Genomic DNA, 15,325 nt, shown 5'->3' on the forward strand with positions numbered 1-15,325 from the left:
GTCTATATGAATTATTCCTGTACAAATTCAGCTTTTGATGTTTGGTAATTCTTTTCATATTTAATGGAAGTTTTATTTTAGAATTACTTTATTGGAGGAAATAGTTTTTCTTAATGTAGCCCATATTGCCTCATTTTCTTCCAGTATTCCTCAGGGTTTCTTGCTAAGTATGTTAAATGTATTATCAGTGTTGCTAAGCTCATGATAACCTTTTTTATTTTCTTCCACATTTCTAATGTTCTAATTTTCTCCATATCTTCCATTTCTAAAGACCCTAATTTGGGGACTTTCTAGACTACATATAATGCTAATCTTTATTGTGGGAATATAAATGGAATTATTTTTAAATATCTCTCCACAAAATATTATTCTGTTTTCAGAAGTTGGAAGTGTATATGTGTTGTTTCAAAAAGCTCTTCCTTTGTACTTATCATAGGTTATAATTATTGCATAGTTGTTACTGCTCAGATTAATGTTTTGATATCAATGACTTACAGTAAATGATAAGAAATAAAATGATAACTAAAAAGATTAAGGCCTGTGGCCTTTTGGGGGAAAAAAAAAGGTATTATACTCATTACTATAAAGGAAGGCATTGGTGGTTTGTGGGGGAACTGAGTGTGAATATCTATTTCAGAAAGTTTTCAGCATGAGTCATTGATGTCACAGCACATCTAATCAAGAGTAGTGCCAATCAGTGTTAAAGAGAAAGTTTTTGTATTTTTTTAATTGATTTGGTTAAATGGCAAATGAATATTTCTGTACACTTTGCTTAAGTGATGCTGAAGAATCAGAATTAATAACAGTTATGTTATGAATTCATAGGAAATATTAGTAAATGCAGGTGATTTAACTAAAATGTAATGTAAGGAACAAAAGGTACAGGAGAATTAATTGAATCGATATATTCAATTAATTTTCTTAGTGTTTACATGGGAAATTTGACCTTAAAGACATTGCATATCCTTTGAGAATTAATTCTGTATGTCAGCAAAATTCTATTTAGGCAGTATGAAATTCATTTGCTGCCATTTCCAAAACATTTATTTCATTTTTGATATATGAAATGCTCTCTCAGGATGCAGAAATATTCTTATTCCCTGCTGATTTGGTATACTTACTGAATTATATGTTATAATCTTAATGTCTGTATTGGGGTAAACTGGTACCCTGTGTGGTGAAGGGATTTTTCCTAATCTGTACACTATATGAATCTGTCAATTTTTCTTGTAACACAGGATGATGAAAACAATAACTCGTCTCCACAAAGCTATGGTGTTTCTTGAATATTTCACAAGTAATTCTTGGGTTTGGAATACTGATAATGTCAATATGTTAATGAATCAACTAAACCCTGAAGATAAAAAGGCAAGTATTTTCTGTTTTAGATTAGAAAATAAACAGCATACCAGTTAAGCAACCTGAGAAACAGATATTTTTCTACAACCATTATACAGTAAGAAAGTCATTGATACAACTATTTGTAGCTTGAATCATAATTATTGATGAGGATAGAATTTATAAAGTATTTGAGTGTTAAAGGCATTTTCAAAGTATAATTGAAATGATTATTCTCTTTTCCCTGTAAGGCTGAGTTCAAAGAGAACTTTAACATCTTAATGTGTTTTTCCTCCTTGCCTTGTTTTCTCTGAGCTTTGGGAAGGAAAAAAAAAACTCAGAATTTTTTTTAAATAGTGTTTTACTTTTTGTCAGTTCTACCTCTTTGGTCATTTGAAAGTTAAACTCTGTGTTCCTTTTGAGGCTACTCTAGCTATTTTAATAGGCATATCTAACACAGTGTAAATTAAGCCATTTCAAAAATCTACTTCTGATATTTATATGTTTTCACTGTGATTATCACTGCCAACCATGTATGTGCTTATATATTACTTTTTATTCTATCTTGTTGCTTTTGGAAAGTCAGTAATTTGCTCTTCCTTTTCAGGAAATCAGTTATTCTTAGCTCCTTTTCAGATTTTCTCTTTGTTTGATATTCTGCAGTTTTACCCTGAATGTGTCTAGGTGTGATTTTTCAAAAATTTGCTTTGTTTGGGCTTCCTGTACCTGAACTTGGTGTCTTTTAGTAATTTGGGGGAAATTCTTAGCCATTATTTCTTCAAATATTGCCTCTTCATCATTGTCTTACCTTCTTACAGGTTTCCTATTATATGTTAGATCATTCTATCCTCCAAGTGTTTTAAGCCTAATTTCATATTTTTCTTTTGAGCTGAAATTTGTTTCAGTTCTGCAGTAGTCTATATGAACTAAGTCATCCAATTGAATTTTGGGTTTCTATTCTTATATTTTCAGTTTTAAATAGCGTAGAATATTTTTTCTTGAAACATGTTAAACATGATTGTTATTAATTTCTCTCTTTCACACCTAAAATATTATCAGCATCTGATTGTGCTGCTGCTGTGTGAACTGAATCTCACTCATAGTACCTTGTTTCTTTATTTTTACTGCTGTTATTTTCCTATAAATTGATATTTCTTGAGGATTTCTGTTGGAATTTGGGGAGGGAGGGGTTAGATTGAAACTGCAGTTTTCCAGTAAAGTTCTGCCCTTCTGGACTGTTGGAGTGGCTCAGGTGGTAAGAGTACCTGCCTAGCAAGCATGAGGCTCTGAGTTTGAACCCCAGTGCCACAAAAAAAAAAAAAAAAAAGTAAAGATCTGCTCTTCTTCCCCTAGCCTAGTGGCTACTAGCTGGAACTAGCTAGGAAGCCTTAAACTAGAACCACTGTAAAAGTATCTGATTAGATTTTCAGCATAACTCAGCTGAATGCAGGCCTTACACAGACTGTAGAACCAGTTTATGATTACAATTTTCTAAAGGAGATTTTGTTTTTTTTATCCAGTGCCAGCTTCCTTTCTCTTTCCATTTTAATTTTGGTGTTTGATTTTTAACCCAGTATGTCAAAAATAGCATTTGGACATATTAAAAATTTACAAATTAAAGGGTATTTTACTTTCTACCTTTCACATTGAGCCTTTCAAACCCCATGTGTGGTGTGTATTTTGCACTCTAGCATATCTCAGCTTGGACTAGCCACATTTGGCACACGTGACTTGTGGATTCTCTACTTGAAGTGTAGATCTAGTCTGTTTTATTAGTTATGTATAAAATGAGTCCTCACTATGTGTCATGGTTTACTTCATTTTTACCCCTGCTCTGAGGATACAGCATTTTAGTGTTTCAAGACTCCTTAACTTACATGACATAGGCTGCCTGCAGCTTTCAAAGTAGATGTAAATTACCAGACTCTTGCAGAGATTCATAAGTTGAAAAACTTCTTGGCTTCTGCTGATTTATTAGTTTCTATTTTTCATCTCACTACACCACTCCTCCTTATGCCCAACACACAGCACATACAGCCTTGTGAATTACTAGAAAGTAAGCACTCAGGTGAAGAATTAGTAGAATATTTCTACTTCCTGATGTTCATCATGATCTTTCCTAATTACTACTTCCTTTGTCCCCCCCAGAGATGACAACTATCTTGAATTCTAACACTAAATGTTTTACACATTTTTTATTTTGCATGAATGGTTTCATTCTTCTGTTGATAGACATTTATTTCCAGTCTTTGGCTGTTAGTAATTGGCCTGTGAACTTTTGTGCACACATTTGTGTAGGCTATTTGTTTACAAATAGAATTTTGGGATCATAGTTTATTCATATGTTCGATGTAGTAGATAACACTAGTTTTCTTAAGTGGTGTATCAACTTATATTCCAAATGGTAGTCTATAAGAGCTCCTATTAATCCCCACTCTCCACAGTAATTTTTAATTTTTGTAATTAATTGTACTTTTTAATTTTAGCCACTTGGGTGTATACATACCTTACTATGTAAAGTGCTTATGTAGCAATAGTGAAAAAAGTTAATCATATTGAAACATGGGCTAGAAAGATGAAGAATTTATAGAAAATTATTCTTAACTGCTTGGAATGTAACAGTTAACCTCACTTATAGTAGTGAAAATTAAATTAAACTAGAATGAGTTTTTTATTACTTACCAAATTTGCATAACTCCATACTCTGAAGGGTGCTTGGACAAATGGACATCCTCATACATTGCTGGTGGAAATGACATTTCTTTCTTCATATTTTAATTTTGTTTTGTTCAACCACCCCATCTTTATTTTTGGGTAGGTTTGGATAGTAGCATGCAGTTGGGTTTGCTTGTTTTTCAATATGATCATCTTCTTTATTGGAAGACTTAGTCCATAACAGAATTGGGATGATTTTGGATTTAATTCTCTTAGTGCTCTGTATTTGTCATACCTGTTTTCTTTTTTGCCTTTTTTAGGATCATTTTTTTTAGATACAGTCTCTTTCTATGTATCCCAAACTGGCCTTAAATTTTCAATTCTCCTGCCTCAGATTCCCAAGTGCTGGGATAACAGGTGTATACCACTACACCTAGCCCTTTAGGTCTTTTTTTAAATGTTTTATTTTACAAATTTTCATGTTTATCCTCTCTTTGTTGCATAGAAATACATTTTTATAATTGTTTTAGTAGGCTGCTCTAGAGGTTATAATAATTTTTTTTGGAAATAGGTATTTTTACTTTTTTTTTTTAAATAAAGAAGGACCAATGCCTACCTGCTATTCTTGGATATTTTAATTCTGTGTATAAATTCTGCCTCATAGGGCATTATTTTTATTAGTGTGTTGTGCTGCTATAGCAGTACCTAAAGTGAAGTGATTTATAATGATCAGAAGTTGGCTTGTAATGTGAGTCAATGCCCTGTATAGCTATCCTTATCTCAACCAGCAAAAACCCTTGTTCCTTCCTATTATTGCTTATACTCTCTCTACAACAAAATTAGAAATAAGGGCAAAATAGTTTCTGCTGGGTATTGAGGGGGAGGAGAGGGAGGGGGTGGAGTGGGTGGTAAGGGAGGGGGTGGGGGCAGTGGGGAGAAATGAACCAATCCTTGTATGCACATATGAATAATAAAAGAAAAATGAAAAAAAAAAAAAGAAGTTGGCTTGTGGTTCTAGGAAGTCTTAAGATTGAGGGGCTGGTATCTGGTGTAGACTTCTGTGTCATCTCTCATGACAAAAGGACAAAGAGAGAGCAAGAGATTGAACTCACAGCAAGTCCTTTTATAATTTGGCATTAGTCTATTTGTGAGGAATTATGACCTGATCACCTCCTACTGGGCCCCTCCTCCTAACAGTTACATTGAGGATGAAATTTCCAGCACATGTTTTTTAGGGGGACACATTAAACTGTACCATAGTCTATGTGATACGCATTTATGGTTTACCAGCATAAAGACCCTTTTATTGCTCTTCATTTCTTCCATCTTCAGACTTTCTGGAGTTAATACGGAATCAGAAATCATTCTTCTGCACTAAAGCATACCCTTTAGTATACTTTCTCTATTGTGGGTATCCTGCTGATGTCAGGATTATTTCCATTTTTATTCTGGAAACATCTTTATTTTTCAGAGATATTTACACTGGTGTAGAATTTTATATTAGCAGAATTTTCCTTTCTAGCACTTGAAAAACATCTCATAGTCTTCTGACTTCCATTACATCTGTTGAGAAGTCAACCGGAAGTCCAATAGCTCTTTTGGAGGAAAATAATCTAGCCTTTTTCTGACTTACTGTCATGTGCCTAGGTTTATGTGTATATAATGGTGGATGTTTAGGGATTTTTTTGTTAGTTTTTGGCTTTGGGTATAGAAGGCAAGTGGTCCACCATTGAGCTACATCTCTAGCCCTTAGTGGATATGTCTTTTAATGTGGCTTGATATTTCATCAGGCATTGTCTTCTCAGATACTGCTTTTGTTGCATTCTTTTTCTCTCTTTCTATCAGACTTCAATCATACTTATATATACCTTCTCATAATTTCTCTCTGTTAAGTCAGATCTCCATATTACTGCATTGTTACTATTTTAATGTTTTAGTACAATGTATTTATAATAGCATTTTTCCCCTTAGAGCTTGCTATCTTTAAGTAAATAATGGTATATAGTGGGTAATCTCCTGGTCACTCAAAAAAGAATCAGTTGCATGATTGATTGCTCAGATGCACTGAGCAGTAGTAGATAGCCCTCTTATTTTTGTCATGAAGTATTATGTTTATAAAGACTTATTTTCTGGATTTTTCTTACCTTTTTCATCAACTCATCTAGTAGTTGTCATCAATTTAAATTCTAAGCCAGCTTTCATAACATGTTTTTTTCCTCTTGATGTCAGAAGTATTCTGTAGAAAAATTAATCTGTATTGTATACAAGGAAATATAGGAAGAGAGGGGCAACTGAAGATAGAAGGGAACTAGGAATAAATATATAAATATATAAATTTATTATATATGTAAAATGTGTTTTATATATTGTATATAAGCTATATATATAAAGTAGTGAGGAATACATAGATAAATAATAGTTTTGGATAAGAGGAAAGGTTAATAATAGTGTATCAAAAATTTTTGAGGGAGTGTACTAGGATTTGAACTCAGAGCCTTGTGCTGACTAGGCAGATGCTTTACCACTTGAACCATGCCCCCTAGTCAAAAGAAGAAGCAGGTTGAACTTTCTTCCACTCTACATTTAATTTTTTCCGTTTTTTTTGCTATGCTGGGATTGAACCCAGGAAAGTAATAGTTTTGTTTGTTTGTTTTTTTATTAACATAGACCTTCAATATTGATGTGCGGCAATTACATTGGGCAGAATATATAGAGAACTACTGCATGGGAACTAAGAAATATGTATTAAATGAAGAAATGTCTGGCCTCCCTGCAGCTAGAAAACATTTGAACAAGTAAGTTTTATTAGTTGATTGCATCTTGTCTTCCTTATGAAATACTGCACAATTTTTTGGCATAACTGGTATATTGGAAAAAATTAACCTATTTAGGAAAAATGTTTGAATTGCAACTATGGCAGTATTGTTTGGCTTAAGATTGCTGAAACTTACTGCCTTCTGTCTTCATCAATGTATATATTCCTTAGCATGAAGTTCAGGTGGAATTTAGTTTTAAAGATCACTTACTTTCCCTTATATTGCTATTGAAAAAGTAAAGACATCAGCAGAAAATAAAAACATATTTTAATCTGGAATTTATTTATTTAAAGGGTTTTTTTTTAACCCTACTCAAATACATTGGAAGAAGCGATATAACATTGCATCATTCAGCATAGAATTTTATGTTTGAAAAATAGTTACAGTTTTCTTAGTCTGTTTGGAGAGGTAGTACATGCTGATTTAAAAAATAGAAATGGTGATTTAGAAAATAGAGGAGTCAAAATCACTGGTAATTGATTATTTAGAGATGCAAGTAATTTTAATGGTCATCTCTTTGTAATGTTTTTAAATTTCTGTAACATTTCTAAGACTTTCATACTGTTTGCCTTGTCAGCTTCATAGCTCTGTGAAGGTTTGTAGAGCGGCCAGTTGTGTAGGAAACTGAGACTTAGGAAAGTTTGGGTATGCCAAGGTCATGTTGTATTAAGTGACAAAACAAACTAAAATACTGGGATTTTTGACTTCCTATTCAAAGCTCTCTGCTCTTGTTCCTCTTTTGTAATCCCATTTTGAACTACATGCTTAAATAGTGGGATTTATATAGCATTATTACATAACTATAGGTGTATATTTCTTCCAGACAATATTCTAAAATGTCAGAAAGGGGTTGGGGATGCAGCTCAGTTGGTAAAAGCTCACATCTGGCCTCTTGAGGTCCCTCAGTTGAATTCCCAACAACACACACAAAAATAAATAAATTGCTGCATTGCTGCCCCACCCCTACCCTTGCAGGTGTGGTAGTGCGTACCTATAATCCCAGGAGGCAGAATCAGATGAATTGCAAGCTAGAGGCCAGCTGGGCTACATAGCGAGACTGTGCCTCAAAAAACAAAAAAAAAGGCCAGGCATGATAGGAGCAGAGGTAGAAGGATTGCAGTTTGAGACCACTCCAGGCAAATTTAGTGCAAGACCCTATCGGAAAAAGAAACTAAAAGCAAAAGGACTGGACTGTGTCTCAAGTGCCCAAAGCCTTCAGTTTGGTCCCTAGTGCTGCCAAAAAAAGAAAGAAAAAAAAATGTTCAGAATGATGAGCAAGGTAACAGGCATATTACTTGAGGACAGAAATATTATATAGTCCTTTATAGAGTTAATTCCATGTTTTACTCTTGGATGAGGACTTAACAGTTGGCTTTTTATCATGTAACTCAACTGTCTATGTGACCTTTTAAATAGGAAACTCCAGAAATTCAAGGCATATATCTATTTTTACCTACAGTTTTTTGATGCCTACCACAGTCTGGGCACACAGCAATGCCCAGTAATATTTGTTAAATGAACAAATCTATATTCTGAATATGCTGTTAGTAAAGACCTTGACACATTCCTTATTAATAGAGGTAATGCACTGTTTGATGTACTACTCTCCAGATTATACATAAACAGGTTTGCATGATTTTTGCTAACTTTCTCAGTTAAGGACTTTTAGTTTAGTTTTTATATATTTTAAATTACAATATGATTTTTAAATTGTGATTTCATTCAAAACTGAGCATTAGCTAGCCACTATCCAAATATGTTTTAAAAAACACTGTCTTGCATGTCTCTTAATTTGCTTTTTAGGTTGCGGAACATACGTTATGGTTTCAATACTATCCTTGTGATTCTGATCTGGCGCATTTTTATTGCAAGATCACAAATGGCAAGAAACATCTGGTACTTTGTGGTTAGTTTGTGTTACAAGTTTCTGTCATACTTCCGAGCATCCAGCACTATGAGATACTGAAGACCAAGAATTTAGCATTAGAACATCTATGCATATGGTGGTCTAAATGCACAAAATGTAAATTGTACTTGAGTCATTTCTCCTTTTGTCAAGACATTAAACCATCTTAAGATCAGAGTATGGAGTAAATTATGGTACATTTTATATAACATTTTAATGTTTATTCTCATAAAATCTAGTAAACACACTGTGGTATACCAGCTCAAACCTACAGTAGCTACCAAAACTATGATTTAGCATTTTGATCATAGGAAAGAAAGTGATAGCATGAGGGCAAGAGTGGGGATATAGGAACACTGACCAGTATAACTGTGCAATCCCGGAACATATTAATTAAAATATGCCTTAACATATAGTTCTAATATTCAGTGCAATGGAAAGCTTTGGACAGGAATACTAGCTAAGTTTGGTAGGTATTTGATTCTTCAGTATTTGATTTTTTTCACCAGTTGAAATGAGTTTTTTTGTTAAAACTATAGCCAAACTATTTTCACTTCACACTATAAGTTATTGAGTAATATCAAACATGAACGATGTGTTCTCAGTTTTCTTTCTCTGATTAAATGTGTGGTACTTATCATTTTCTTTAGTTGCTTTTATAATCAGAAGACTATGTTATTCTAAAAGCCCTACTCTGGATCTAAATGGGTTTTTGAGAATTCATATCAATATATGCTATGTGTTTTTTGAAGAAAATTGAAAACAAATTCAATAAAACTGTGTTAGTATTAAAAAATAGGATTAAGTTTTTCTTGTCCATGTATTGCTCAAATAAAAGTCCTGTGATAATTGTGTTCATGATTTGAAGCAAGAGGACTTCTTGAGACTTTGTTGGAGGTGGGAGTGGTGAAAGATTCACTGTGCTTGTGCTCTCCTCCCTTTATAAATTTTATCATAGGACTTCTAAAAGGCTTGTATATGTCTTTCAAATGAAATCAGAAAGTACATTACTAAGGAAGAGTATATTTGCAGCTAGTAATAGCATAAAGAAAATGTCCTTTTGTGTAAACACATACTAATTTTGCCCTTGAAAGCTGAATTCCTTCAAGAAAAATAAAATACTGCATAAATAATGTATATAAAGTTAAATAAAGGAGTTTATTTAGCACATAAAGTAGCAAATGGTTGAATGAGTTTAAAGATGACATTTATTTTTTCTGCATGTAGTTTAGCATTAGGAAGATGCATTATAGAAACAATAGCAAGAAAACTGTATATTTTGATGATACATTATAAATCCCTCTAAATCTTAATAGTAGTTTACTTACTGTTTTAACATACATTTGGTTTAATGGATTGTTCACCATAACACTGTTCTGATTAAGCTGATCAAGTTGTACTAAAAATCATTAGCAGTGTATCTTGGATATGTTTAAAGAGGTCAGTTCACAGTATAAGAAATTACATGTAACTACATTTTAATTTTCTTTGTCAATTTGAACGCAATGTATAAGAAGTTTATTTTGCTATTGTGGAAAAACAAAATGTAAAGGAAATCACCTCCTTCCATGCAGGTGTATGATCTTGAAGAAGAAAAATGCTTCCATGTTGGAGCCAGATTTTGTGTAGTAAAACTTTTAAACATTATTTTAAAAGAAATATGTATATAAATATATTCTATATATTCTTTGGAATGATACTAAAGTGTCTGGTCTAGGACCATACCTTATGTGAGGTATGAGAGATCATAACAACGTGTGAACGTGGAATAAATGAGGATGCCTTTGATTTAAGGTGGCCCACGTAATATATACCGAGTACTCCATCTCTTCAAATATATTTCTATAACATGTTGAAAACATGCTGACATTTATATGATTTTTATACTTCTACCAAATATACTTAGAATCAGATAAGTTGTCTTTGTGTCTTGCAAAAGAATCAGGTACAGCTTGGGCAGGCCTATGAAGTGCACAGAGTGTGTATGTCTTCTGAATTGTTTTATTGTCTTGTGATCTAATTTAAAGAAATGTTGATTGGGAGGGTGCTGAGGCCATGCATTAACCTTATGCGTTTGTTTAGAATTCTGTTGTCAAAAGAAAGGTAATGAATAAATTGTGTCATCCTGAAACTTAACAATTCTAAAGTTAGCTTAGCATATGTAGATTATTAGTCCCCATGAACTAGACTTTGGATTTAAGTCTAATTACAGATTTTGAAAGTCCATTCTGTTTGTGTCATTTGTTAGGTAATGCTTATAGTTATGTTTGATTATATTTAACAAACTTTTAACAGGACAGCCTATAACATATTTTTATTTCATTTAATTCATTTGATAAAGTTGTATTCTAAAGCATTTGGGGTCTTTACTCTTAACTCTGGCATATTCATTTGTAAATTGGATGTCATTGTGACTATATTTAAATTTGACTTGGCAACACTAATGTGTCCTAAATCTCCATGCAGAGAAGCATGACAATATGTTCTTTGGCTTAAGGATGGCACAGAATAAACATTCTTTGAATCTGGGTAATAAAGCTTTTGGAAGCAGGAAGAGAAAAAAAATCTCATTTCTCTTTATTTCTGTTTGTGTGTAGGAACTGATTCAGGATTTTTTTTTTTTTTTGCTTTAAATATAAACTAATCTTTTATAAGTAAATAGAAGTGTTACTGGGTGCCTTTGTTTGTAAACCAAAAAGTAATAAATGAATCCCTACATTTCCATTGTGGTATTTATTGTACTTTTATGCTGTAAAAATTGTCGATGAGAAAATGTGGTTAGGATTACAGAATGCAGTCCTTGCACCTCTTCTTTGGGTGTCTTCGTTAATTCTTATGTCTTTGTTTTATTTAAGTCTGAGTGGCTCACACAGCACTTTAGGAGAAGCATGTAGACAGAATGAACACTTTCTCATTAAAAGTATTATTTTTATGTATTAGCCAAAATGGTATGGATTTTCTGGTTTTTAAAAAAAGAAGCGGCATATTATTTATATGAATGATTTTCTGTTTATAGTTATATTTGTAGTAATTGATCTGACTGAGTATAAGGGATTACTTTTCAGTAATAGAGATTGAACCTTTTTAGTGGGTTGTGAGTACCTCAGATGGGTTGGGGTGTGTGTGAATGGCTTTCTAATTCTAAGCACACTCTTCTAGCTTGATTCCCAGCCCTGAGTGGAAACCATTTGCACTGACTTGGTCTGCTTTTAGAAAGACTGTCTCTTTGCATAATAAAACTAGAGAGTGTGTACTGTGTAATTTCATACAGAAATGAGTTTAATAGTCTCCGATGAAGATACAAGATTTTTTCTTAATTTTTTTCTTGAAGCATTCTTTAGTGATAGAATGAGTTTGACTTTTATTTTTATATTTCTTATATCATCTTTGATACCCTGAGGATTCCTAAACAATCCATCTTTGTCAATTGAGTGTAGTTGTGCAAATTGTTAAGTAATTCCTTTCTTTTTTTTATTAAAGAAAATTTGAACAACATTGTTTGACATGCTCCTTTGCAAGTTGATGACTCTAAAGTGCATTTATGTAGAAAAACTCAAAATATCTTTACTTTGTGCTTGAATTCAGAGGAATAAGGCCATAACTATTCTGTGTTTGCATTTGGCTAGAGATCACAGAGTATCTTAAAGATGGGAAAGTTAGTTAAGAGTTTTCAAATTTATTAAAATATAAACATTCCTAGTTACTGTTTTCAAAATCTTGATCTTAAGGGGTTTTCTTCCCCCAGATATTTAACTTAGTTTTCATGAGAGCCCCATGCATTGATGTAGATGTCTTCCAAAGATGCTTTGGGGGCAGAATAATTTCATTTTCTGCCATTGAAAGGAAAGCTAGTTCTTTACAATATAAATCTATAGAACAAAGTAAAACTAGAAAGTGCTACATAGAAGCATATAAAAATGCTATACAGGATGTGGTGGTTCACTGCTGTAATCCTGACTACTTGTGAAGTCGAGTTCTGGAGGATCACAGCTGGAGGCCTGCAAGACCCCATCTCAATTAAAAAGCTGGGCATGTGGTGGGGTTATGGCTCAAGTGGTAGAGTACCTGGCTGAGTTCAAACCCCAGTACTGCCAAAAAAAAAAAAAAGCTAATGTGTCTTTGATCTATTAAGACAATTTGATATGACTCAACCTAGTATGAGTAACTGCCTTTTAAAAAAAAAAAGAAACACTCATAAATACAAACATACAGTTGAATCTAGTTTTATTTAAAATAGTCATCCAGGAAGATTGTATATTCCATTCCATGCTTAATTGTTTGACAAAATATACCTAATTTCCTGCTTTATGTTACATCTTTCCTGGGTTCTTGACATTTCTCTCAGTTGGTCCTTGATTTCTTGAGAGCAAATTCAGCCTTGTACTATTATATTATAAAATGCTAACATTTGCTGAGGGTTTACTATGTGCTGGGCACTCTTAAACATTTTACATGTAATTCTCCACTTTTTATGCCAGCCCTCTGTTGAAGTCACCTCTGTTACCCATGTTTTTAAGTGTGGTAACTAAGGCATATGACATTAATAACTTACCCCACACTACACTGCTAATGGTAGAGCCAAAGCTTGAACTCAGTCTAGCTTCAGAGCCCTCACTTGTTCAGTATATCCACAATTGGTCCTCTACATCTGTATTCATGGATTCCACCAACCATAGCTTGAAAATATTTTTTTTTAGAAATTGCCTCTACTAAACACAGATTTTTTTTTTACTAAGACCACAGATGTGGTCTTACATCATTTAATTCCAGGGATATGCACCATTTGTTAGGTGGTTTTGTTCTGCAAGCATAGGTTTGTTGTGCTTACGCAAGCCTATATAGGCTCTTAACACTCTTAAGGTTTATGGTAAATACTGTCATACCTGCAACCTGAGATTGCAATGTTATGTGGCCATGACTGTATTTACATACCATTTATGTTATATTAGGTATTACAAGGAATCTAGAGATTAATGTTAGTATACATGCATTATACCTCCCCATGTAGGGAAGTTATATGCAAATACTACCCCATTTTATTTAAGGGATTTCAGCATTTGAAGATTAGTGGCATGGGTGGGGTCCTGACAATAATTGTTTATAGGAATACAGATATTTCTGGACTATTCAGAGAAGTTCTTTGATGGGCTTACTAAGTGTCTTTTTTTTTTTTTTTCATTTCTAAAATCCAGCATTCAATGTATTCAATAATTCCTTGGTGAGTGTTGGGGGTGGTACTGAGGTTTGAACTCAGGGCCTTCCTTTCACTTCCTCTGCAGGTGCTCTTCCACTTGACCCATGTCCCCAGCCCCATTCAACACATATCAAGTGCCTGTTTATGGCTTAGACACTGTTTTATATTGCAGTTATCTTTATCAACAAACTAAGCTTCTCAATGCCCAGACCTGAATATCACATGCTATCTTCCCTTAAGGATTTTTTTAACTTGATACATAGTTTTAATATATAATCACAGATAAGCTCAAGGTACAGCACAAAAGTGATTTACTACTTACTGTTTCAGGAAAGAACTTGTATATGCTTAAGACATTAGATTTGTGGTTTTAAGTCTGATCTGAGGAATGTTGGCATAGGGAAGCACCCAGACATCAAGAAGAGTGCAGAGGCTAAGGAGTGAGGGAGTCCTGGGGAAATCCTTCTTTTGGTGCTGAAACATAAAGTGGCCAAAGAAAGATGAAGCAAGTGAGTAGGGTGGCCAACTAAGGGCCTTTCAGAATTCACTGTATTTTTTGGAATAGGTATTTAATATGAATAGATTTTATACTTTAAATGAGCTGACCTGTTACATACCTTTTTCTGAACGAAATCAAGAGGAAAAAAAAAGCATTGCTACAGTGTCTCTACATCTTTTTGAGAATACAAACCACACCATTGTTTAAACAAGTCTTTGCTTTTTAGTTTTCTATGGTTTTCTAAGTGCATTCTCCAGACCAGCAGTGTCAGCATGGACCTCTCATGGAAGTAAAAAGTGCAAATTTTGCATCTTAAACCCTGGGGTAGGGCTCAGCAATCTGTTTTAACAAGTTCCCCAGCAGACACAGAGGACCACTGGTCCATGTCCATAGAGTCAGCCCTCATGAAAAACAGTCCCAAGTAGTGCATGCCTAGGATTTGGAGAGACAGGAGAGTACATGTAAAACCAAATAACAACATGAAACAAAATGTGCATACATAAAGGCAAGATAATGCCAAAGTATTGAAGTTAGTGCTGTGTGCTGCAGCTAGAGGGGAACTTGCTTTTTGCACCTTAATTCTTTCATGTTCTCTGAATTCTGCAATGAGCCCAAGTGATTTCTATAACCAAAGATGTTTTTGTTTTGATTTTGGAGGGACTGGGGTTTGAACTTAGGGTTGTGCTCGCAAAGCAGGCACTCTACCACTTGAGCCAAAGATGTTTTTGTTTTGATTTTGGAGGGACTGGGGTTTGAACTTAGGGTTGTGCTCGCAAAGCAGGCACTCTACCACTTGAGCCACACCTCCAGTCCATTTTGCTCTGGTTATTTTGGAGGTGGGAGCTCATGAATCATTTGCCCTGACTGCCTCTGAAGTAGCTAGGATTACAGCTGGCTTCTCAGCTAAATTTTTGTTT

General features: G+C 33.8%; 1 protein-coding gene across 3 annotated transcripts in view; it reads left to right on the forward strand.

The window, feature by feature from the left end:
- Far1 (fatty acyl-CoA reductase 1) overlaps positions 1-11,437 on the forward strand; it is a 60,313-nt gene extending 48,876 nt beyond the window's left edge. For all 3 annotated transcript variants that reach the window (XM_074041853.1, XM_074041868.1, XM_074041861.1), the window contains 3 exons: positions 1,239-1,368; positions 6,661-6,788; positions 8,613-11,437. In XM_074041853.1, coding sequence (XP_073897954.1) covers positions 1,239-1,368; positions 6,661-6,788; positions 8,613-8,775 — 421 coding nt within the window. In that variant the 3' untranslated portion in view covers positions 8,776-11,437. The remainder of the gene's footprint in view (positions 1-1,238; positions 1,369-6,660; positions 6,789-8,612) is intronic.
- The last annotated feature ends 3,888 nt before the right edge of the window (positions 11,438-15,325 follow it).

The sequence above is a fragment of the Castor canadensis genome, chromosome 1, assembly GCF_047511655.1.
Source record: "Castor canadensis chromosome 1, mCasCan1.hap1v2, whole genome shotgun sequence".
NCBI lineage: Eukaryota > Metazoa > Chordata > Mammalia > Rodentia > Castoridae > Castor > Castor canadensis.